Consider the following 24341-nt stretch of genomic DNA (forward strand, 5'->3'; position numbering starts at 1 on the left):
ATTCTCCTACATGTAGCTGTCCAGTTTTGCCAACACCATCTATTGAAGAGACTGTCATTTACCCCATTGTATGTCCATGGTGCCTTTATCATATATTAATTGACCATATATGTTTGGATTAATATCTGGGGTCTCTATTCTGTTCCACTGGTCTGTGGCTCTGTTCTTGTGCCAGTACCAAACTCTCCTGATTACTGTGGCTTTGTAGTAGAGCTTGAAGTTGGAGAGCAAGAACCCCCACCCCCCACTTCATTCTTCCTTCTCAGGATTGCTTTGACTCTTCGGGGTCTTTGGTGTTTCCATATGAATTTTTGAACTATTTGTTCTAGTTCATTGAAGAATGTTGTTAGTAATTTGATAGGGATTGCATCAAATCTGTATATTGCTCTGGGCAGGAAGGCCATTTTGACTATGTTAATTCTTCCCAGCCAGGAGCATGGGATGAGTTTCCATTTGTTAGTGACCTCTTTAACTTCTCTTAAGAGTATCTTAAAGTTTTCAGGGTATAGGTCTTTCACTTCCTTGGTTAGGTTTATGCGTAAGGATTTTTTTTTTTGATGCAATTGTGAATGCAATTGCTTTCCTGATTTCTCTTTCTATTAGTTCATTATTAGCGTATAGGAAAGCCACAGATTTCTGTGTGTTAATTTTGTATCCTGCAACTTTGCTGAATTCCGATATTAGTTCTAGTAGTTCTGGAGTGGAGTCTTTAGGGTTGTTTATGTATAGTATCATGTCATCTGCAAATAGTGACAGTTTAACTTCTTCTTTACCAATCTGGATTCCTTGTATTTCTTTGTTTTGTCTAATTGCTATGGCTAGGACCTCCAGTACTATGTTGAATAACAGTAGGGAGAGTGGGCATCCCTGTCTTGTTCCCAATCTCAGAGGAAAAGCTTTCAGCTTTTCACTGTTCAGTATGATGTTCGCTGTGGGTTTATCATATATGGCCTTTATTACGTTGAGGTACCTGCCCTCTACACCCATTTTGTTGAGAGTTTTTATCATGAGTGGATGTTGAATTTTGTCAAATGCTTTTTCAGCATCTATGGAGATGATCATGTGGTTTTTGTCCTTTTTGTTGATGTGGTGGATGATGTTGATGGATTTTTTAATGTTGTACCATCCTTGCATCCCTGGGATGAATCCCACTTGGTCATGGTGCACGATCCTTTTGATGTATTTTTGAATCCAGTTTGCTAATATTTTGTTGAGTATTTTTACATCTGCATTCATCAGGGATATTGGTCTGTAGTTTTCTTTTATGGTGGGGTCTTTGCCTGGTTTTGGTATTAGGGTGATGTCGGCTTCATAGAATGAGTTTGGGAGTATTCTCTCCTCTTCTATTTTTTGGAAAACTTTAAGGACAATGGGTATTTTATCTTCTCTGTATGTCTGATAAAATTCTGAGGTAAATCCATCTGGCCCAGGGGTTTTGTTGTTGGGTAGTTTTTTTATTGCCACTTCAATTTCTTTGCTGGTAATTGGTTTGTTTAGATTTTGTGTTTCTTCCTTGGTCAGTCTTGGAAGGTTGTATTTTTCCAGGAAGTTGTCCATTATTCCTAGGTTTTCCAGCTTCTTAGCATACAGGTTTTCATAGTAGTCTCTAATAATTCTTTGTATTTCTGTTGGGTCCATTGTGATGTTTCTTTTCTCATTTCTGATTTTTTTCATGTTTGTTGATTCTCTTTTCTCTTAATAAGTCAGGCTAGAGGCTTATCTGTTTTTTTAATTTTCTCAAAGAACCAGCTCTTCGTTTCATTGATTTTTTCTATTGTTTTATTCTTCTCAATTTTATTTATTTCTTCTCTGATCTTTATTATGTCCCTCCTTCTGCTGACTTCAGGCTTCATTCGCTCTTCTTTTTCCAATTTGATAACTGTGACGTTAGACTATTCATTTGGGTTTGTTCTTCCTTCTTTAAATATGCCTGGATTGCTATATACTTTCCTCTTAAAACTGCTTTTGCTGCGTCCCACAGAAGTTGGGTCTTTGTGTTGCTGTTGTCATTTATTTCCATATATTGCTGGATCTCCATTTTAATTTGGTCATTGATCCATTGACTATTTAGGAGTGTGTTATTAATCCTCCATGTGTTTGTGAGCCTTTTTGCTTTCTTTGTACAATTTATTTCTAGTTTTATACCTTCGTGGTCTGAAAATTTGGTAGAATTTCAATCTTTTGGAATTTACTGAGCCTCTTTTTGTGGCCTAGCATGTGGTCTAGTCTGGAGAATGTTCCATGTGCACTTGAGAAGAATGTGTATCCTGTTGCTTTTGGGTGTAGAGTTCTGTAGATGTCTATTAGGTCCATCTCTTCTAGTGTGTTGTTCAGAGCCTCTGTGTCCTTACTTATTTTCTGTCTGGTGGATCTGTCCTTTGGAGTGAATGGTGTATTGAAGTCTCCTAAAATGAATGCACTGCATTCTATTTCCTCCTTTGGTTCTGTTAGTATTTGTTTCACATATGCTGGTGCTCCTGTGTTGGGTGCATATATATTTATAATAGTTATATCTTCTTGTTGGACTGAGCCCTTTATCATTATGTATTGTCCTTCTTTATCTCTTGTTACTTTCTTTGTTTTGAAGTCTATTTTGTCTGATACTAGTACTGCAACACCTGCTTTTTTCTCTCTATTGTTTGCATGAAATATCATTTTCCATCCCTTCACTTTTAGTTTGTGCATGTCTTTGGGTTTGAGGTGAGTCTCTTGTAAGCAGCATATAGATGGGTCTTGTTGTTTTATCCATTCAGTGACTCTATGTCTTTTGATTGGTGCATTCAGTTCATTTACATTTAGGGTGATTATCAATAGGTATGTACTTATTGCCATTTCAGGCTTTAGATTCATGGTTACCAAAGGTTCCAGGTTACTTTCCTTACTATCTAAGAGTCTAACTTAATTCACTTAGTATGCTGTTACAAACACAATCTAAAGGTTCTTTTCTATTTCTCCTCCTTTTTCTTCCTCCTTCATTCTTTATATATTAGGTATCAAATTCTGTACTTTTTGTCTATCCCTTGATTGACTTTGGGGATATTTAATTTAATTTTGCATTTGCTTCATAGCTGTTCTACTTTCTTTACTGTGATTTTATTACCTCTGGTGACAGCTATTCAACCTTAGGAACACTTCCATCTATAGAAGTCCCTCCAAAATAGACTGTAGAGATGGTTTGTGGGAGGTAAATTCTCTCAGCTTTTGCTTATCTGGAAATTGTTTAATCCCTCCTTCAAATTTAAATGATAATCTTGCTGGATAAAGTGATCTTGGTTCCAGGCCCTTCTGCTTCATGGCATTAAATACATCATGCCACTCCCTTCTGGCCTGTAAGGTTTCTGCTGAGAAGTCTGATGTTGGCCTGATGGGCTTTCCTTTGTATGTTATCTTATTTTTGTCTCTGGCTGCTTTTAACAGTCTGTCCTTACCCTTGATCTTTCCCATTTTAATTACTATGTGTCTTGGTGTTGTCTTCTTTGGGTCCCTTGTGTTGGGAGATCTGTGGATCTCCATGGCCTGAGAGACTATCTCCTTTCCAGACTGGGGAAGTTTTCAGCAACTACCTCCTCAAAAAGACACTTTCTATCCCTTTCTCTCTCTTCTTCTTCTTCTTCTGGTATCCCTATAATGCGAATATTGTTCCACTTGGATTGGTCACACAGTTCTCTCAATATTCTTTCATTCTTAGAGATCCTTTTTCTCTCTGTGCCTCAGCTTCTTTGTATTCCTCTTCTCTAGTTTCTATTTCATTTATTGTCCCCTCCACCATATCCAACCTACTTTTAATACCCTCCATCATGCTCTTCAATGATTGGATCTCCGACCTGAATTCATTCCTGAGTTCTTAGTTGTCTTTCCATACCTCCATTAAAATGTTGATGATTTGTATTTTGAACTCCCTTTCAGGAAGAGTCACGAGGTCCATATCATTTAAATCTTTCTCGGAAGTTGTATTAATATTTTTACTCTGTACAAGGTTCCTTTGGTGTTTCATGTTTGTATATGGCACCCTCTACTGTCCAGAAGCTCTATTCTGGAGCTGCTCAGCCCCTAAAGCAATGTCGGGGGTCACATGGGAGCGGTACTGGTGCCTGGGGGTAGGAAAGAGCTGTTCCCCACCTCCCAGCTGCTGTGCCTGTCTCCACTGCCTGTGCCAGTGGGCTGGGCACACAGGTATAAGTTGTTGTCCCAGAGCAGTCAGATATGGATCCCTGTTTTCCACAAGTGGCCAGAATCCCAGTCTCCCCAGGAACTCTGCCTGTATTAACTTGCCAACCGGGTAGTCATGCGAGTCTCATGAAAGCACCATGAAATGTAGGCTTGTGCTCCCAGCGCAGATCTCTGGAGCTAGGTATTCAGCAGTCCCAAGCCTTCCACTCCCTCCCTGCTCCGTTTCTCTTCTTCCCACTGGGGTGAGGGAGGGGCTCAGGTCCCACGGAGTCACAGCTGTGGTATGTTAACCCGTTCGGTGAGGTCTGCTCTTTTCTCCAGGTGTGTGCAGTCTGACATGTCCTCTTTCCTGTTGCTCTCTCAGGATTAGTTGCACCAATTAAATTTCCTAATTGTATCCAGTTTTAGGAGGAAGCCTCTGTCTCACCTCTCATGCCACCATCTTTAATCTATACACATACAATTTTAAGCTGTTACTAGCCTCAAGAGACCTATTAGTCATCATAGAACACAGCAATTGATATATGTGTGATATGATAATAATATATTATTATGGGAGTGAGTTATTGAAAAATAAATAACCAAAGGTAAAGTCAGGTGAAATAACGTATTTAGGGACCAGGAGGATGATGGTAAAGAGTAGTGGTTACTGAAGGATGAGTCTCTTTCACAAGGCTTCACTAAAAATGTAGAGATTTGTGTGTTCTCATGAATTATTCTCATGAATAATCTGCAGATTAGTTTCACCTCCCAAACCATGAATTTTCACCCTTCATACCTCAGTCTCTGACCCAGCTAAATGCAAATAGGAATGATTTTAAGAATGAGTCTAAGAAAGGAAATACTTCAACACAGGCCAAAATACAAAGCTCAAAAAAGATGGTACAGAAAGCAGGACTTGAAGGTCCCTGGGCTATCACACAAAATGACTGACACAGTCATGGGGACAGAGTGAGACACACAGAGGGAAACAAATATCTGAGTGGACAGCATAGGAAAACCAAACTGAGGAGTAAGGCTACCAGACCTCAAAACCCACCTACCTGCATCTGTCACTGGACATTCCTAGACTATGTAGAGACCATCATTTTATGCTGGTAACGCTATAGCTGGCCCTAACCAGGATTGGGTTTATCACCCACATTGTGCTGTATTCATGCATTATTTCTTTTAACTCACAGTAATCCCTTAAAGTAGGTAACAGCACCATCTTCATTTTGCTGATTGGTAAAGTGAGACTTCGAGAAGTTAATTAGGACCAATGTCTCCAGGTAGTAAATGGCAGGACTGATATGTGATTACACACACATTTCTTCTTAGAGGCAAAGCTTTTACACTCAATGCTATACGTTCTCTCAGAACTGGCTCTGCTGGCACATGCTTCTAATGATTCATTTCCCACTATATCTCCTATGCATTTATTTGTGAATTACTTCACTATGTTACTCTGTGCACTAAATTCAGTACAAGAGAGACAGTGACGTGTCAATTAAATGAAATTAAAATCAATTCAAATTCACCAAGAGCATTTAGTTTGGAGACCACTGTGACTGGTCTACAGCTTGGTTTGTCCATTAATACCTGTGTTTCCCTGAATAAGTTGCTCAATCTCTGTTGTCAAGTGACCAATATGTAAATAGGGAAAACAACCAATCAATCTAATAGGTTTGATGAGAGAATTATGTGAATATATACATGTAAAGTACCTGGCACATGGGCACTATAGAACTGTAAGCTGTTAGACTCAAAAAATCTGATTTAGGAGATGGATTCATTCCAGACATGTAAACGTGGACAACTCATTAGCCTTTCCTACAACTCAGTTTACACACAAATAAACCAAGAAGTTGGCAAGGTGATCCATAAGGGCCCTTCCAAAAGTCTGCGGCTGTACATTACTGAATTATGTTGTAATGTCCATGCATTAGAAATGGGGAATGTTGGAGAAACAATTATTCTTTAATAAAATAATGCTTGTACATTTCAATTTCTGGGCAACACTTCTTTGTTCCTTACTCTGTTCCCTTACTTCTTGTTGCTACAGAGCATCTCGTGATTCTCAAATCACATCCATGAAGAATAACACAGAGGAGAAAGAATTCATCCTTCTAGAACTGACCAGCGCCCAGAACTGCAGATTCCACTCTTCATAAAGCTCCCCCACCTCCACCTCGTCACTCTGGCTGGGAACCTGGGGATGATCCTGTTGATCCTGCGGGACTCTCGGCTCCACACCCCCATGTACTTGATCCTCAGCAACCTGTCTCTGGGGGACTTTGGTTCCTCCTCAGCTGTCACTCCTACAGTCATGGCTGGGCTCCTTACAGGAGACAAGGTCCTCTCCTACAGGGCATGTGCAGCTCAGATGTCCTTTTTTGTGGTCTTTGCTACTGTGGAAAGTTACCTCTTGGCCTCAGTGGCCTATGACCACTGTGCAGCAGTGTGTAAGCCCCTCCATTACCCCACCACCATGACCAAAGGTGTGTGTGCTCGTCTGGCCCTCGGCCCCTACATCTTTGGTTTTCTGACTGCTGTTACTGACAATGGAGACACCTTCTGTCTTTCTTTTTTTTTTTATCCCCAGGAGAATAGGAACAGAAGCTGTAGGTGTTCTCATAGGGACATCCCCAGATAGCTCCACGTCTCTATAATTCACTCCAGGTTACCATGCATTAGCCTCTGAAATCGAATCGGGCTCCAGGTGACTTCAGTTTGGAGGGACCAGACTTGGATCCTAGACTCTTTGAGCATGGTGTGTTCTTCTGGCTGTTAAGGGTTTTTTGTCCATGCAGGAAATGTAATTGCATTCTGTCTTCACCACAAATGAGGCTGGTGTACCTTCCCCACAGGATGGCCTCTGCTGGTGGTGCATGCAGGCCCTCTCCAGATCTTTGGAACCCCTATGAGCCCGCAGCCATGGCCAAGGACACACTCCAAGGTAAAAAGTATACTGACTGACTTTAAAATAATAACCCCTCAGTTCACCAAGCTGTTTTGTAGACATCTCCTTATTTGCTGTTTACAAACACAGTTCTGTGGATTATGGGGAGAGGTATTTTTTATGTTTATTTTACAAATGAGGAGGTAAGGGACCCTCTCCTTAGGCACAGAAAGGATGGACGGCAGCTTCAGGACCTGATCCCATGTCAATGTTCTGTACCCCCATCTGTCCTGCCTTAGAGACCCTGGAGCCATTGGCCGCTCTCTGAGAAGGCTTCCTAACAGGGTTTATGCATTATTCCATGGCTGAATTTTCTATTTCAAGCACACTATTCATGACTGATTGTCACTTGTTTTTAAACAACACGGTAAGCTTTTGTATTTAATGTATGCTTTTAATAAAAAAAACTGTAATTCATGCAAAAGCAGAGGGGCAGCTACACCTGCTATGATTTATTGAGGGCAGATACAGATGTTTTGAACATTTTCTTTAAAAACCAAGATGAATCTGGAGCATATCTTCAAAATTTTCACCAGGAGGAAGTTACATGATACCCTTGAAACCATCATGAATCTCCTCTAAAAAAGATTAGGAAAAAGTGTGTCGGTGATGCTCTTAGGTGGTCATTTTCATCCTGCTGATTATAGGTTAGTCTCTTAGTAGAGGTAAAGAAAAAAGTCATTAGAGTGAAATGATACTGTTTTAAAAACGAACGAAACTGAAAGAGCAAGATCCAAATTTTACTTTAATGTTTTCCCAGAATTTCATTCTTGGTATTTCTACCCTATCTACACATGTTGACAGTAATGTGGCTAAAAACACAAGCTTTTTATTTGCTCAAAAATGGGTTTAAATCTTGAATCTTCCTCACACTAGCAGTGTAATTGTAGGGCATTACATAACTTCACAATCCTCCATTTTTTAATGGTAGAATGAGAATAGAATACTTACTACGTGTCATATACATCCCCCCACATATTTTATATATGATGCAATTAGCACTGTAGAACACAGTATAGGCTTAGAGGGGTTGTGTGTATTAAGGTGGGCAAACACAAAGCCTTCAGAGACCACGCTTGTAACCTGAAGTTGCCGAAGGCTTAGGAGGAAGATGGTAGGGAATAACATGAGCATCGATGTCTGCCCTTCCAAAGGATTCAGGTTGAAATAAAGAGAATTAAACTACTATTCCTACATAAGATTCATATAACTATTTCACAACATAGAATTTGCCACAAAAACAGATCTGCAGGCTACATACAGGAAAGCCACAAACTATGAACTTTCACCTGTGATTCACATAGGGAACGGTAGCGATGAAACAAAGAATGAGTTTAAACTGAGGAGACTCAAGGCAAATTACACTGTGGATTTCAAAAGAAAAATTAAGAAAGGAAAAACCTCCAGCCACATGGAAAATGCATGGAGCATGGACAGAGCTGAAGTTACTGGAGAGGACAAAACATCTGAGGGGCCTCATGGTGTAAGAGAAGGCAAAGTGAAAGAGGAAACCATAGACTTTAAAACTCATTTGCACCTGAACCTCTGCATGTTGCCACCTACCTTTCCTCAACCAACAAACAGATCATCATTCCATCCTAATAATAATATTACGGGTCCTACTAATCAAGCTGGATTAAGCACCCAGCATTTTACTCATTGTTTTTTTAATGTATCTCCTTTAATGTGTTATCTCTTCTTACAATAATAACTTGATTAGATCTCATTACTATCTTCAATTTGTAGTTGAAGAAAATTAAGTTCAGGGGAGTTAGGTTACGATTAGTGATTCCCAGTAGGGCTCATAGGCACCTAAGCCCAGAGCACGATCTCCCCACCAGCCGGTGTGCCCTCCCCTCAGGATGGTCTCTGCTGGTTGTACACGCCCCTGCTGCTCCCGTTACCCCACCATTCATGCTGTGCATGTAAGTCTAAGCAATGTCACTGTGAAGTTGGACCAATGGACACTATGAGTAATTACACATTGAGTTAAATTCGATTTCATTTATTTCAATTAAGAGCATTTTAAAACCAGTTGGATGAAGAAAGTGACTCCTTCTTTGGGGTTTTTCTTTGATCTATTTGATCTAAGTTGGTTTGGGTCATAGAGACCCGTGGCTTCACAGTGCCTTCCAAAAACTGGATATTCTGCTTACTGTCCTTCCAATAGTCTCACTGCTGTGCTGTGTTCTCTCCACATGCATGAGTGCAGGTGCTGGTGCCCAGACATATGATCTCCCTTCAGCAGGAATGCCAAACAGCCGACTGAGGGGCTGAACCTCAGGATCCTAACCTACGAATTCCAGTAGGACATCCAAGTTGACTCTAATCAACAAGAAGCAGCAGCTCAGAGTAGCACTAACACCTTAAGAGGGGTGAACTGATAAGGTTAATTTGCATATCAGAACCCACCTAATAGGCGCATCCCCAGTGGTTCAGCCCATGTCAGAAATCAAAACCTAAGTCAGGGGAACACCTGTTAAGGAAACCTAACATAGGCCAGCCGCAGTCCTCCAGCTCACCTTCAGCCAGCTCTCCTTACCCCGGAAATAAGACGGGCTAGCTTTACCAGAAAATCCTCAAGCTCCTAGCCAACTGTGCCCTATTTTCACACTGACTCTTCTAATACCCTATAAAACTCACTCTTTGTCCCAAATCCCTTGGCAACAGTGTTCCACTGCTCAAGAGGCACTGCTTTTGGCCAATCCATGGATTGTTTTCTCTTGAATAAATGAAATCAAACTTGTTTTTAGGAACCCACCATTTTATTTAGGAATCACTCCAGCTGAATCCAGAACATGGTTTGCCATTAATACTTGTGTAAACATGAATAAGCTACTCAAGGTCCTGTGCCTCACAATTTAACTGAAAGTAACCACTAATCAACCTCATAATAATGTTACAAGGAATCAGTGGATATATGTGTAAAGCCTCCAGAGGCATCCTGGCAGGTGAGAAACAAGGTAGTGTAAGCTTCTACCAAGAGAGCAGAAACTGAGTCAGCAAAGATGTGGCATTCCGGACACGGACAAGTGATTAAAATTTCCAAATCCCTGTTTACAAAAGTTTAAAATTCAAAAGCTTGGGAGGTGGTGCATAATGATCCTCCAATTCAACTGTACATGACTCTATAGATAATCAGTGTACTAAATTTTGTGGTTAAGCTCATGCTTTAGATATGAAGAAATTTGAAATATATATTACAGCTCTAAGGAAATAATGTATTCAGTATATAAACATTTCGATTTCACTGCAATCTTCACACCAATTAACACTCTTGTTCCTTATTACAGGACATCTCATGATTCCCAAATAACAATGATGAGCAATCGGACAGAAATAACACAGTTCATCCTTCTTGGACTAACCAGTGCCCCAGAGCTGCAGGTTCCCCTCTTTATAATGTTCACCCTCATTTACCTCGTCAATGTGGTTGGAAACCTGGGGATGATCCTGTTGATTCTCATGGATTCTCGTCTCCACACTCCCATGTATTTTTTACTCTGTAACCTGTCTCTGGTGGACTTAGGTTATTCTTCAGCTGTCATTCCCACAGTCATGACTGGGTTCTTTACAGTAGACAATGTCATCTCCTACAGTGGCTGTGCTGCTCAGATGTTCTTTTTTGCAGCTTTTGCCACAATGGAAAATTTTCTCTTGGCATCAATGGCCTATGACCGCTATGCAGCAGTGTGCAGACCCTTACATTACACCACCACCATGAGAACAAGTGTGTGTGCACATCTGATCCTAGGCTGTTACATCTGTGGCTTCCTGAATGCCTCCATTCATGTAGGGGCCACGTTCCATCTCTCTTTCTGTGTGTCCAATGTGGTCCATCACTTTTTCTGTGATGTGCCAGCACTCATGGCTCTGTCTTCCTCTGATAGGCATATGAGTGAGCTGGTTCTTATTTATGTGGCCAGCTTCAATGTATTTTTTGCTCTCCTGGTTATATTGATATCCTACATATTTATATTTATCACCATCCTAAAGATGCACTCATCTACAGGATACCAGAAGGCTTTATCCACCTGTGCCTCTCACTTCATTGCTGTCTCCATCTTCTATGGAACGATTATTTTCATGTACTTACAGCCCAGCTCCAGCCATTCCATGGACACAGACAAAGCAGCATCCATGTTCTATACTCTGGTCATCCCCATGCTGAACCCTGTGGTCTACAGCCTCCGGAACAAGGAGGTCAAGAGTGCATTCAAGAAAGTTCTTACGGAGGCTAAATTGTCTTTGGTTTTCTGATTTTAGTTTCATAGGATTCAAATTGATCTAATTCTATTCCTCTCAGTTCTTCTCCATGTACTGAGTCACACTTTAGGATCCATAATGAAGTTAAATTATTCTTCCCTCTTCAAAAGTCAGTTGCCCAGACAAAAAGGAAACGCTATGTCCCGAAATAAAATACCTGAATGAGACAGTGAATCATAAGATATTTTGTGTCTTGCTTGTCAAAATTTTGTTAAGGATATTTGATTTATTCACTCATTTACATGCATTTCCTCTGCCACATGCACTGTAAACAGGGACACAAATGAGCCCATGAACAGAAGTGTATGCATGTGCCCCATGTGAATGCTTTACATGGGAGCAGGAAATTGGCCATATGTAATGAAATGTGCTAGTTTTTTATTTAAATAATTTCAGTAATCAATTGAAGTATATGAACATAAATTTATATTTAATATTATTTATTTGTAGAATAACTTTTCCAAAGACCCTAATTTGAAAATAAAGTAATAGACTTTTAAATGAAACTATTTGTTTTTTCATCGGCACACTTTATCTATAGATACATAAATATAGCACCTGAAATGAATTAATTCTTCCATCTTGACTGAGGCATTTTTTTTTCTTCTGAGAGGGCATCTCTCATATTTATTGATCAAATGGTTTTTAACAACAATAAAATTCTGTATAGGGGAGTCAATGCACAATCATTAATCCATCTCAAGCCTAATTCTTGTCAGTCTCCAATCTTCTGAAGCATAACGAACAAGTTCTTACATGGTGAACAAATTCTTACATAGTGAATAAGTTCTTACATGGTGAACAGTACAAGGGCATTCATCACAGAAACTTTCGGTTTGGATCAGGTCAAATATGAATATTCGTTTAATTTTTATACTTGATTTCTTTGTGAATCCCACATTTCTCCCTTTATTATTATAATTATTATTACTTTTTTTAATAAAATGCTGAAGTGCTAGGTAGATACAAGATAAAGGTAGAAAACATAGTTTGGTGTTGTAAGAGAGGAATTGTAGATGATCAGGTGTGTGCCTGTAGACTGTGTGTTAATCCGAGCTAGAGAAGGGCAATAAAACATCCACGGATGCAGAAGATTTCTCTCAAAACAGGGGGTGTGAGGTTCTAAGCTTCGCCACTGTTGATCCCCAATTTCTCACCTGATGGCCCCCCTGCGACTGTGCCTGTCTTAGGTTGTTCCTCCCTTGAGGAATCTTACCCGTCTCTGGCTAACCAGTCATCTTCCGGGGCCATACAGGGAGATGTAAAGTTGGTAAGTGAGAGAGAAGCCATATTGTTTGAAAAGGTTAGCTTTTTACTTCTTTGCAGATTTATGCCCTGTGGCTTCTATGCCCAGCATTTGTCTTGAGGTATCTTTACCACTTGGGGGAATTATGATACTCGGTAAATTCGATATGAGGCACAAATTCTAGTTAAGGGTTTTAATTAGGAAGGAAGAAGAAAAGCTATAGAGGTAGCAGACGGAAGAAAACATGGGAGGATTGATTATTTTTTTGACATATCTTCTTGTAGACTAACTTAAGCATGTATAGGTTTTAACTACTAATTAAATTGCACACACACATTAACATAATAGGAATACAGTTACATAACCAAAGCAGACCAGCCATCTCCAGTGAAGCCAAGAAAACCAGTTAGGCATCCTAGGCGTTTGTGAAAATTTGTCTATGATATGATGGATATTGTCCAACTATACTTGAACAGTCTGAGAGAAATCAGACAAATTAAAACAACCCATTCCTGGGAACTGTTCACATCCCATATGTTCTTTTAACAGTAGATAGTCTGTAGTCCCAAGATTTTGGAGCGCTACAACTTGCACTTCTCCTAATTCTTGGTTGAGTTCCAACAGTATAGATCCAGTCAAATTTGTTGCTTTAATGAAAGCACAGGCCAGCTTAGATATCTCCTTCTTTATTCCAATGGCAAGTCCAGGAACCGGTGGGTTGGATGCAGCTTCAACTGCAGCATCGCCTGGATCTTTGTTGAGGTTTTTTGATGATCATCTTCTGGTATGACTCTTCCAGAGAGTGCTGATGTTGGAAGTTCTTCTTCATATCGTATCTTAGTTCATTTTCTGGGTAGCCAAATTAGGCTTTGATCCTCTGTATAAACACAAACAGACCCTTTGCCCTCACTTTGATATGCCCTTTATACCATTGTGTAGAACTCATTGGAGGTCACCACACAGGAACTGGTTTTTTTTTTTTTTGTTATCATTAATCTACACTTAGATGATGAATATTATGTTTACTAGGCTCTCCCCTATACCAGGTCCCCGTATAAACCCCTTCACAGTCACTGTCAATCAGCATAGCAAAATGTTGTAGAATCACTATTTGTCTTCTCTGTGTTGTACAGCCCTCCCCTTTCTCCCTCCCCCACCATGCATGCTAATCTTAATACCCCCCATTGTCTTCCCACCCTTATCCCTCCCTACCCAACCAAACTCCCCAGTCCCTTTCCCTTTGGTACCTGTTAGTCCATTCTTGAGTTCTGTGATTCTGCTGCTGTTTTGTTCCTTCAGTTTTTCCTTTGTTCTTATACTCCTCAGATGAGTGAAATCATTTGGTATTTCTCTTTCTCCTCTTGGCTTATTTCGCTGAGCATAATACCCTCCAGCTCCATCCATGTTGCTGCAAATGGTAGGATTTACCCTCTTCTTATGGCTGAGTAGTATTCCATTGTGTATATGTACCACATCTTCTTTATTCATTCATCTACCGATGCACATTTAGGTTTCTTCCAATTCTTGGCTATTGTAAATAGTGCTGTGATAAACATAGGGGTGCATCTGTCTTTCTCAAACTTGATTGCTGTGTTCTTAGGGTAAATTCCTAGGAGTGGAATTCCTGGGTTAAATCGTAAGTCTGTTTTGAGCATTTTGATGAACCTCCATACTGCTTTCCACAATGGTTGAACTAATTTACATTCCCGCCAGCAGTGTAGGAGGGTTCCCCTTTCTCCACAGCCTCGCCAACATTTGTTGTTGTTTGTCTTTTGGATGGCAACCATCCTTACTGGTGTGAGGTGATACCTCATTGTAGTTTTAATTTGCATTTCACTGATAATTAGTGATGTGGAGCATCTTTTCATCTGTCTGTTGGCCATATGTATTTCTCTTTTGGAGAACTGTCTGTTCAGTTCCTCTGCCCATTTTTTAATTGGATTATTTGATTTTTGTTTGTTGAGGTGTGTGAGCTCTTTATATATTCTGGACGTCAAGCCTTTATTGGATCTGTCATTTAAAAATATATTCTCCCATACTGTAGGGTTACTTTCTGTTCTATTGATGGTGTCTTTTGCTGTACAGAAGCTTTTCAGCTTAATATAGTCCCACTTGTTCATTTTTGCTGTTGTTTTCCTTGCCCGGGGAGATATGTTCAAGAAGAGGTCACTCATGTTTATGTCTAAGAGGTTTTTGCCTATGTTTTTTCCAAGAATTTAATGGTTTCATGATTTACATTCAGGTCTTTGATCCATTTTGAGTTTATGTTTGTATATGGTGTTAGGCAATGGTCCAGTTTCATTCTCCTACATGTAGCTGTCCAGTTTTGCCAGCACCAACTGTTGAAGAGACTGTCATTTCACCATTGTGTGTCCATGGCTCTTTTATCAAATATTAATTGACCATATATGTCTGGGTTAATGTCTGGATTCTCTAGTCTGTTCCATTGGTCTGTAGCTCTGTTCTTGTGCCAGTACCAAATTGTCTTGATTACTATGGCTTTATAGTAGAGCTTGAACTTGGGGAGTGAGATCGCCCCTATTTTATTCTTCTTTCTCAGGATTGCTTTGGCTATTCGGCGTCTTTGGTGTTTCCATATGAATTTTTGAATTATTTGTTCCAGTTCATTGAAGAATGTTGCTGGTAGTTTCATAGGGATTGCATCAAATCTGTATATTGCTTTGGACAGGATGGCCATTTTGACGATATTAATTCTTCCTAGCCACGAGCATGGGATGAGTTTCCATCTGTTAGTGTCCCCTTTAATTTCTCTTAAGAGTGACTTGTAGTTTTCAGAGTATAAGTCTTTCACTTCCTTGGTTAGGTTTATTCCTAAGTATTTTATTTTTTTTGATGCAATTGTGAATGGAGTTGTTTTCCTGATTTCTCTTTCTGTTGGTTCATTGTTAGTGTATAGGAAAGCCACAGATTTCTGTGTGTTGATTTTGTATCCTGCAACTTTGCTGTATTCCAATATCAGTTCTAGTAGTTTTGGGGTGGAGTCTTTAGGGTTTTTTATGTATAGTATCATGTCATCTGCAAATAGTGACAGTTTAACTTCTTCTTCACCAATCTGGATTCCTTGTATTTCTTTGTTTTGTCTAATTGCCATGGCTAGGACCTCCAGTACTATGTTAAATAACAGTGGGGAGAGTGGGCATCCCTGTCTAGTTCCCGATCTCAGAGGAAAAGCTTTCAGCTTCTCGCTGTTCAATATAATGTTGGCTGTGGGTTTATCATAGATGGCCTTTATTATGTTGAGGTACTTGCCCTCTATTCCCATTTTGCTGAGAGTTTTTATCATGAATGGATGTTGAATTTTGTCAAATGCTTTTTCAGCATCTATGGAGATGATCATGTGGATTTTGTCTTTCTTTTTGTTGATGTGGTGGATGATGTTCATGGACTTTTGAATGTTGTACCATCCTTGCATCCCTGGGATGAATCCCACTTGGTCATTGTGTATGATCCTTTTGATATACTTTTGAATTCGGTTTGCTAATATTTTATTAAGTATTTTTGCATTTACATTCATCAGGGATATTGGTCTGTAATTTTCTTTTTTGGTGGGGTCTTTGCCTGGTTTTGGTATTAGGGTGATGTTGGCTTCATAGAATGAGTTTGGGAGTATTCCCTCCTCTTCTATTTTTTGGAAAACTTTAAGGAGAACGGGTATTATGTCTTCTCTGTGTGTCTGATAAAATTCCAAGGTAAATCCGTCCAGCCCGGGTGCTTTGTTCCTGGGTAGTTTTTTGATTACCGTTTCAATTTCTTTGCTCGTAATTGGTTTGTTTAACTTTTGTGTTTCTTCCTTGGTCAGTCTTGGAAGGTTGTATTTTTCTAGGAAGTTGTCCATTTCTTCTATGTTTTCCAGCTTGTTGGCATATAGGTTTTCATAGTAGTCTTTAATAATTCTTTGTATTTCTGTGGAGTCTGTCGTGATTTTTCCATTCTCATTTCTGATTCTGTTGATTTGTATTGATTCTCTTTTTCTCTTAATAAGTTTGGTTAGAGGCTTATCTATTTTGTTTATTTTTCTCAAAGAACCAGCTCTTGGTTTCATTGATTTTTGCTATTGTTTTATTCTTCTCAGGTTTGTTTATTTCTTCTCTGATCTTTATTATGTCCCTCCTTCTGCTGACTTTAGGCCTCATTTGTTCTTCTTTTCCAATTTCAATAATTGTGATGTTAGACTATTCATTTGGGATTGTTCTTCCTTCTTCAAGTGTGCCTGGATCGCTATATACTTTCCTCTTAGGGCTGCTTTCGCTGCGTCCCACAGTAGTTGGGGCTTTGTGTTGTTGTTGTCATTTGTTTCTATATATTCCTTGATCTCTATTTTAATTTGTTCATTGATCCATTGATTATTTAGGAGCATGTTGTTAAGCCTCCATGTGTTTGTGAGCCTTTTTGTTTTCTTTGTAGAATTTATTTCTACTTTTATACCTTTGTGGTCTGAAAAATTGGTTGGTAGAATTTCAATATTTTGGATTTTGCTGAGGCTCTTTTTGTGAGCTAGTATGTGGTCTATTCTGGAGAATGTTCCATGTGCACTTGAGAAGAATGTATATCCTGTTGCTTTTGGATGTAGAGTTCTATAGATGTCTATTAGGTCCATCTGCTCTACTGTGTTGTTCAGTGTTTCCATGTCCTTACTTATTTTCTGCCCAGTGGATCTATCTTTTGGGGTGAGTGGTGTGTTGAAGTCTCCTAAAATGAATGTATTGCAGTCTATTTTCCCCTTTAGTTCTGTTAGCATTTGTTACATATATGCTGGTGCTCCTGTGTTAGGTGCATATATATTTAGAATGGTTATATCCTCTTGTTGGACTGAGCCCTTTATCATTATATAATGTCCTTCTTTATCTCTTGTTACTTTCTTTGTTTTGAAGTCTATTTTGTCTGATATTAGTACTGCAACCCCTGCTTTCTTCTCGCTGTTGTTTGCCTGAAATATGTTTTTCTATCCCTTGACTTTTAGTCTGTACATGTCTTTGGGTTTGAGGTGAGTTTCTTGTAAGCAGCATATACATGGGTCTTGCTTTTTTATCCATTCTATTATTCTGTGTCTTTTGATTGGTGCATTCAGTCCATTTACATTTAGGGTGACTATTGAAAGATATGTACTTATTGCCATTGCAGGCTTTAAATTCGTGGTTACCAAAGGTTCAAGGTTAGCCTCTTTAGTATCTTACCACCTAACTTAGCTCACTTTTTGAGCTGTTGTATACACTGTCTGGAGATTCTTTTCTTCTCTCCCTTCTTATTCCTCCTCCTCCATTCTTCATACATTGTGTGTTTTGTTCTGTGCTCTTTCTAGGAGTGCTCCCATCTAGAGCAGTCCCTGTAAGATTCCCTGTAGAGGTGGTTTGTGGGAAGCAAATTCCCTCAGCTTTTGCTTGTCTGGGAATTGTTTAATCCCACCATCATATTTAAATGATAGTCGTGCTGGATACAGTATCTTTGGTTCAAGACCCTTCTGTTTCATTGCATTAAATATATCATGCTATTCTCTTCTGGCCTGTAGGGTTTCTGTCACGAAGTCTGATGTTAGCCTGATGGGTTTTCCTTTATAGGTGACCTTTCCCTCTCTCTAGTTGCCTTTAAAACTCTGTCTTTGTTCTTGATCTTTGCCATTTTAGTTAATATGTGTCTTGGTGTTGTCCTCCTTGGATCCTTTCTGTTGGGAGTTCTGTACACTTCCATGGTCTGATCGATTATTTCCTCCCCCAGTTTGGGGTAGTTTTCAGCAATTATTTCTTCCAAGATACTTTCTGTCCCTTTTCCACTCTCTTCTTCTTCTGGTACCCCTATAATACAGATATTGTTCCTTTTGGATTGGTCACAGAGTTCTCTTAATATTGTTTCATTCCTGGAGATCCTTTTATCTCTCTCTATGTCCACTTCTATGTGTTCCTGTTCTCTGGTTTCTATTCCTTCAATGGCCTCCTGCATCTTATCCATTCTGTTTATAAATCCTTCCAGAGTTTCTTTCTCCTCTGTAATCTCCTTCCTGACATCTGTGATCTCCCTCCAGACTTCATCCCTTAGCTCTTACATATTTCTCTGCATCTCTGTCAGCATGTTTATGATTTTTATTTTGAATTCTTTTTCAGGAAGACTGGTTAGGTCTGTCTCCTTCTCTGGTGTCTCTGTGGTCTTGGTTTGCCTGTAATTTTGTCTTTTCATGGTGATAGGAATAGTTTGCAGAGCTGGGACTAGTGATGGCTGGAAGAGCTTTCCTTCTTGTTGGTTTGTGGCCTTCCTCTCCTGGGAGAATAGCGACCTCTAGTGGCTTGTGATGGGTAGCTGCGTGCAGACAGGACTTCTGCTTCCTGCCCGGCTGCTATGGACTTTATCTCTGCTGCTGCTGTGGGCGTGACCTGGCTCGGGCTGCTGCTCCAAAGTGGTGGAGTTGCATTGGAGGGGGAGCGACTGGGAGGCTATTTATCTCCGTAAGGGTCCTCCATGCTCCTTGCAGCCCAGGGGATTAGAGTGCCCAGAGTTCCCAGGATTCCCTACCTCTGGATTAAGTGTCCTGCTCTGCCCCTTTAAAACTTCCAAAAAGCACCCGCCAAAACAAAACAACGACCACAAAAAAACATGGCCGCTCTTTTTTCTTTATTCTCTGGTGCCAGCCTCGGGCACCCACTCACCAGACTTGCTGCCCTGTTTCCCTAGTATGGGGGTCCCTAACCCTTTAAGACTTCCAAAAAGTGCTCGCCAGAACAAAACAACAACAAAAAAAAAAGAAAAGAAAAGAAAAGAAAAAAAGAGAAAAAGGTGGCCACTCGCATTTCTTTTGTTCTCTGGCGTCGGGCTCCGATACCTGCTCACCGGTCTTGCTGCCCTGTTTCCCTAGTATTTGGGTCCCTGTCCTTTTAAGACTTCCAAAAAGCACTCACCGCAACAAAACAACAACAAAAAAGATGGCCGCTCACTTTTATTTTTGTCCTCCAGCACCGGCCTCTGGTACCCGCTCACCAGTCTTGCTGCCCTGTTTCCCTAGTATCCAGGGCCCTGCGCATGCACTGTGTCTGCGCATGCACTGTGTCTGCGCTCTGGTCTGGATGGCTAGGGCTGGATGTTCAGCAGTCCTGGGCTCCTTCTCCTTCCTGCTCTGACTCCTCTCCTACCCCCAGGAGCTGGGGGGAGGGGCGCTCGGGACCCGCCGAACCAGGGCTTGTATCTTACCCCCTTTGTGAGGCGCTGGGTTCTCGCAGGTGTGGATCTGGTCTGGATGTTGTCCTGTGTCCTCTGGTCTCTATTTTAGGAAGAGTTGTCTTTGTTATATTTTCATAGATACATGTGGTTTTGGGAGGAGATTTCTGCTGCTCTACTCACGCCGCCATCCTGGCTCTGCCCCCCCTATAATTTGTCTTTTTATTGATATTTACCATTTGTGGAACTATCATCCCAATTTCTGTTCATTTCTTTTTTCCTGTTTCATAAGTTCTCCTTTTTTGCAAGTCTCTTATTTTTTGTTAAAAACCGGACAATTTAATATAATAGTGTGGAAACTTTGGAAGTTTGAATCTTCTCCCTTCCTAATATTTTTACGTTGTTGTTTGGCTATAGTAGCTTGTTTAGTGAGTTTTCTAATATTTTTTAAATGCATAATCTTTGTCTTTGTGGTCTCTGAGGTCTCTGTTCCTTTACTTATGGTCAGCTCATACTTTGACAAGAATAAGAGGTAACAAGTAATACAAAAACCAGTATGAATAATAAAATAACCAGCATGTTCCCCACAGACAGTTCATTTACCTCTTTCTTGGGAAAGTGGAATGTAAAGCTCTGGAGGCCCTCACAGGGGAAATTACCAGAGAGCTTTGTGTCTCTATAACTCCCTCCATGTCCCCATTAGCCTTTGAAATCCCAATATGACTCAACATGACATCATTGTGGAGGGAGCAGTCTGCATGCTGAACCAGGCTGGTGATCGTTCATTCATCTTAATGTTAATGCTTGTTAGTATCCAGGTCTTTCCCAGGATTTACTACACACCTATAACCGTAGTCGGGGAAAACACCCCAAGGTAAAAGTTACATTGATTGACTTAAAAATGATTGTCTCTAATAGAGATGCTTTAAAGACCTTTCCTTCTTTGTTATTTACAGACACAATTCTGTATATTTTGTGAGAGGTAATCTTATTATGTTTATTTTACAAGTAAAAGAAGGCAACTAAGTACTTCTGAGGTCACAGGAAGAATGAAAAGTGGGTTCTGGAACTAACCGTGTTAATTTCCTTTCCTCCATTTCACCCTGCCTCAGACCCCTTGCAGCATCATGACTGCTGCCTGAACAACATCTTCTCTAGGAATATTTATGCACTATCCTACAGCTCACATTCTGATTTCAGACTCTTTAGAATCGTCTGTTCTTATTCTCTCACCAGACAGGTAAGAACCTATTTTCCATAGACCTCTTTTTGTGAGGAGTGTAATTCATGCAAAAACAGTGAGGCAGCTATACTTACTTTGAGTTGAGAACAGAAATAGGTATTTTCAATGTTTTTCTAAATACGGAGGTGAGACTGGGATATGAATGTCAAAATTCCCATCAGTAAGGACTTTACTGGTACTTAAAACTATCATCCTGCTTTCCCAAAGATATGAACAAAAAGTAACATCGATGATTCTCAGATTAATTGAATGTTCATTTCATCTTGTTCACTAAATGTTGGCCTCTCATTGGAGGTAAAAAGCAAATCAGCAACAAAAAGGGCAGAGAAGAAAGTGATCTTTAAACTACAAAAGCTTCTAATATGAATTAACAAGATTCAAATGGCATTTGAAACATTTCCCTATAAACTCATGCTTATTATTACTAGCATATATACGTATTTCATGGTGCATAGCTAAAAAATAGAGTTTTGAGATGACAGAAATGAGAGAGGTAATGAGTTTGGGAAAGAGGGATGCTCATCCGAGCTAAGATACAGATTAGATTTCAAGGAAGAAATTAAGCTACAGAATGGCTCACATGGATTTGCTGGAGCCACCAGTTGTATGGATGATGCAAAAGCAGGTTGGTGAGACTGAGAAATATGGGTCAGCACAGACAATCTCTGTGGCCTTAGTGGTAGAGTAACGTGAAGAGGAAGGCTTCTGGACTTCAAAACTCATGCGCACCTGAAGCCCTGAACGTCACCATGCATTTTTCCCAAATGGACATAAACACATTCATCTCTTCCTAAGAATAATATTATAGTTAGACTCATCAGACTACTAAACACCAGCATTTTATTGTTTTTTATGTATACCCTTATTTAATTCTCATAGTAATAGTATAAAGTAGGACTCTTTACTGTATTCATTTTGCCAATGGAAAAATAAAGTAGCAATATGCTGAAGACCTAAGATGCTGAGGCAGCATATGAGGGCTCATGTGACCCCCATCCCACAGCCCGAGCTCTGTCCCTAATGCTTTGCTTTCTCCTCAGGTTTGCCTTTGCTGGTTATATACATGCCCCTGCCGCTCCAGTTACCCCACCTACTACCATGCATGTCTGTCCCAGGTACTTCACTGTGAAACCAAAACTGCTGAATTTGGACCAATGGAAATAATGAGTAATTGTAAATGGAGTTAAATTCAATGTGATACAAATGCAGTTAAGACTGTTGGACTTAGGGAACACCCAGTGTGGGTCCAAAGCATGGTGTGTTAATGAATACTCATTTGAATATAAAAAATTAACCTCTTTTGCATCAGAATATAAATGAGTATAATAACAAATCAAATTCATAATATTCTTGAGGGAATATAATGAATATACACCTAAAATGTCTAAAGCAATTCATGGCAGGTGAGTACTATTCAGGTACATGCTCTTAGCAGGACTGGGAAAAGTTAGCTGGCAGATATATTCATTCTGGGCAGGCCGTCTGGATCACGTTATTTAATTTTCTACATCTCAGTTTACAAATTTATAAAATTTAAAACCTGGGAAGATACTCCATAAAGGTCCTCAGATTCAAGAGCATGTAAATCTATATATAATTAACACACTTAGTATTGCTGTTAAACTCATTGTTTTTAAATCTGGAGAACCTTGAAATACAAGTTATTGCTGTAATGAAGTCATACATGTTGTATGTACATTTTTCAATTAAAATTTCTTTGTCATCACCCTGCTCTTTTCTTCTCACAGACACAGAATATTGTGAAATACTCAACACTGATGAAGAACAGGACAGAAGTGACACAGTTCGTCCTGCTGGGACTCACCGATGACCCAGGACTGCAGGTCCCCCTCTTTATAGTGTTCACGCTCATCTACCTCATCACTCTGATCGGGAATTTGGGGATTATTGTGTTGATACTGCTGGACTCTCGTCTCCACACACCCATGTATTTTTTTCTCAGTAACTTGTCTCTCGTGGATTTTTGTTACTCTTCAGCTGTCACTCCCACAGTCATGGCTGGGCTCCTTACAGGGAACAAGATCATCTCCTACAATGCATGTGCTGCTCAGATGCTCTTTTTTGCAGCTTTCGCCACTGTGGAAAATTACCTCTTGGCCTCAATGGCCTATGACCGCTATGCGGCAGTGTGCAGACCCTTACATTACACCACCACCATGACCATAGGTGTGTGTGCATGTCTGGCCACAGGCTCTTATGTCTGTGGTTTCCTGAATGCCTCCATCCACGTTGGAGACACTTTCAGTCTCTCTTTCTGTATGTCCAATGTGGTCCATCACTTTTTCTGTGACGTTCCTGCAGTCATGGCTCTGTCTTGCTCTGATAGGCATGTGAGTGAGCTAGTTCTTGTTTATGTAGTCAGCTTCAATGTCTTTTTTGCTCTCCTGGTTATCTTGATATCCTACATATTCATATTTCTCACCATCCTAAAGATGCACTCTTCTGCAGGATACCAGAAGGCTTTATCCACCTGTGCCTCTCACTTCACTGCTGTCTCCATCTTCTATGGAACTATTATCTTCATGTACTTACAGCCCAGCTCCAGCCATTCCATGGACACAGACAAGATGGCATCTGTGTTCTATGCTATGATCATCCCCATGCTGAACCCTGTGGTCTACAGCCTCCGGAACAAGGAGGTCAAGACTGCATTCATCAAGGTTGTTATAGAGGCAAAATTGGCCTTAGTATTGTTATTTTAATGTCCAACAAACAGTAAACTAGTTTTACTAAAACCACTGTGATATTAAGTGCCTTAAATGATATCCCTACCTATTCAAAAGTCTCTTGTCCTAAAATGAAATGTGTCCTAAAATGTAATAACCTAAACAACAGTGGATGAATGTCTTGAGGGCTGCTTGTCAAACACTTTATTGAGGATACTTGTTTATTTATTCATTTATTCTACATGCGATGTTTCTACACCATCAATGCAAATACACATAAAATAGGGCACAAACAAGACTGTGAACAGACATCTGTATGTGAGGCTCATGAGGATACATATACACTGAAGTGGAAAATTTCCCAGAATTAAACAGAATGTTGTTACGTTTAATAATAATGATTTAAATATTTAATCCATGAATTGAAATAGAAATTTATGTTTAATTTCTTTTACTTCTTTAGTTGAATGCTGTTCTAAAAGTCCTAATTTGGCAATGAAAATTATAATGAAAGCATGTGTTTTAACATTTTATTGAAAGATACATAGTAGCATCTTAAGTGAATTAATATTTTTGTCTTCACTTAGTCATTGTATAGAATGAAAATGCTCAAATTACAATTTTTAA

General features: G+C 39.8%; 2 protein-coding genes and 1 pseudogene across 2 annotated transcripts; all 3 read left to right on the forward strand.

Moving 5' to 3' along the window:
• Nucleotides 1–6242: 6242 nt before the first annotated feature.
• LOC118968086 (olfactory receptor 5B3-like) lies at nucleotides 6243–6805 on the forward strand (annotated as a pseudogene).
• Nucleotides 6806–10429: 3624 nt separating this feature from the next.
• On the forward strand, nucleotides 10430–11371 carry LOC140844130 (olfactory receptor 5B3-like). Its single transcript, XM_073215607.1, has one exon. The coding sequence runs from the start codon at nucleotides 10430–10432 to the stop codon at nucleotides 11369–11371; it is 942 nt and encodes a 313-aa protein (XP_073071708.1).
• An 11434-nt stretch (nucleotides 11372–22805) lies between these two features.
• LOC108401621 (olfactory receptor 5B3-like) lies at nucleotides 22806–23750 on the forward strand. The gene has a single exon (XM_036996747.1). It carries the CDS (start codon nucleotides 22806–22808, stop codon nucleotides 23748–23750), a length of 945 nt encoding a protein of 314 aa, XP_036852642.1.
• The last annotated feature ends 591 nt before the right edge of the window (nucleotides 23751–24341 follow it).

This window comes from Manis javanica, chromosome 11, assembly GCF_040802235.1.
Source record: "Manis javanica isolate MJ-LG chromosome 11, MJ_LKY, whole genome shotgun sequence".
Lineage (NCBI taxonomy): Eukaryota > Metazoa > Chordata > Mammalia > Pholidota > Manidae > Manis > Manis javanica.

Excerpts from the sequence above, each read along its gene's own strand:
- LOC140844130 (XM_073215607.1), top strand. The coding sequence starts at position 10,430 with ATGATGAGCAATCGGACAGAAATAACACAGTTCATCCTTCTTGGACTA.
- LOC108401621 (XM_036996747.1), top strand. The coding sequence starts at position 22,806 with ATGAAGAACAGGACAGAAGTGACACAGTTCGTCCTGCTGGGACTCACC.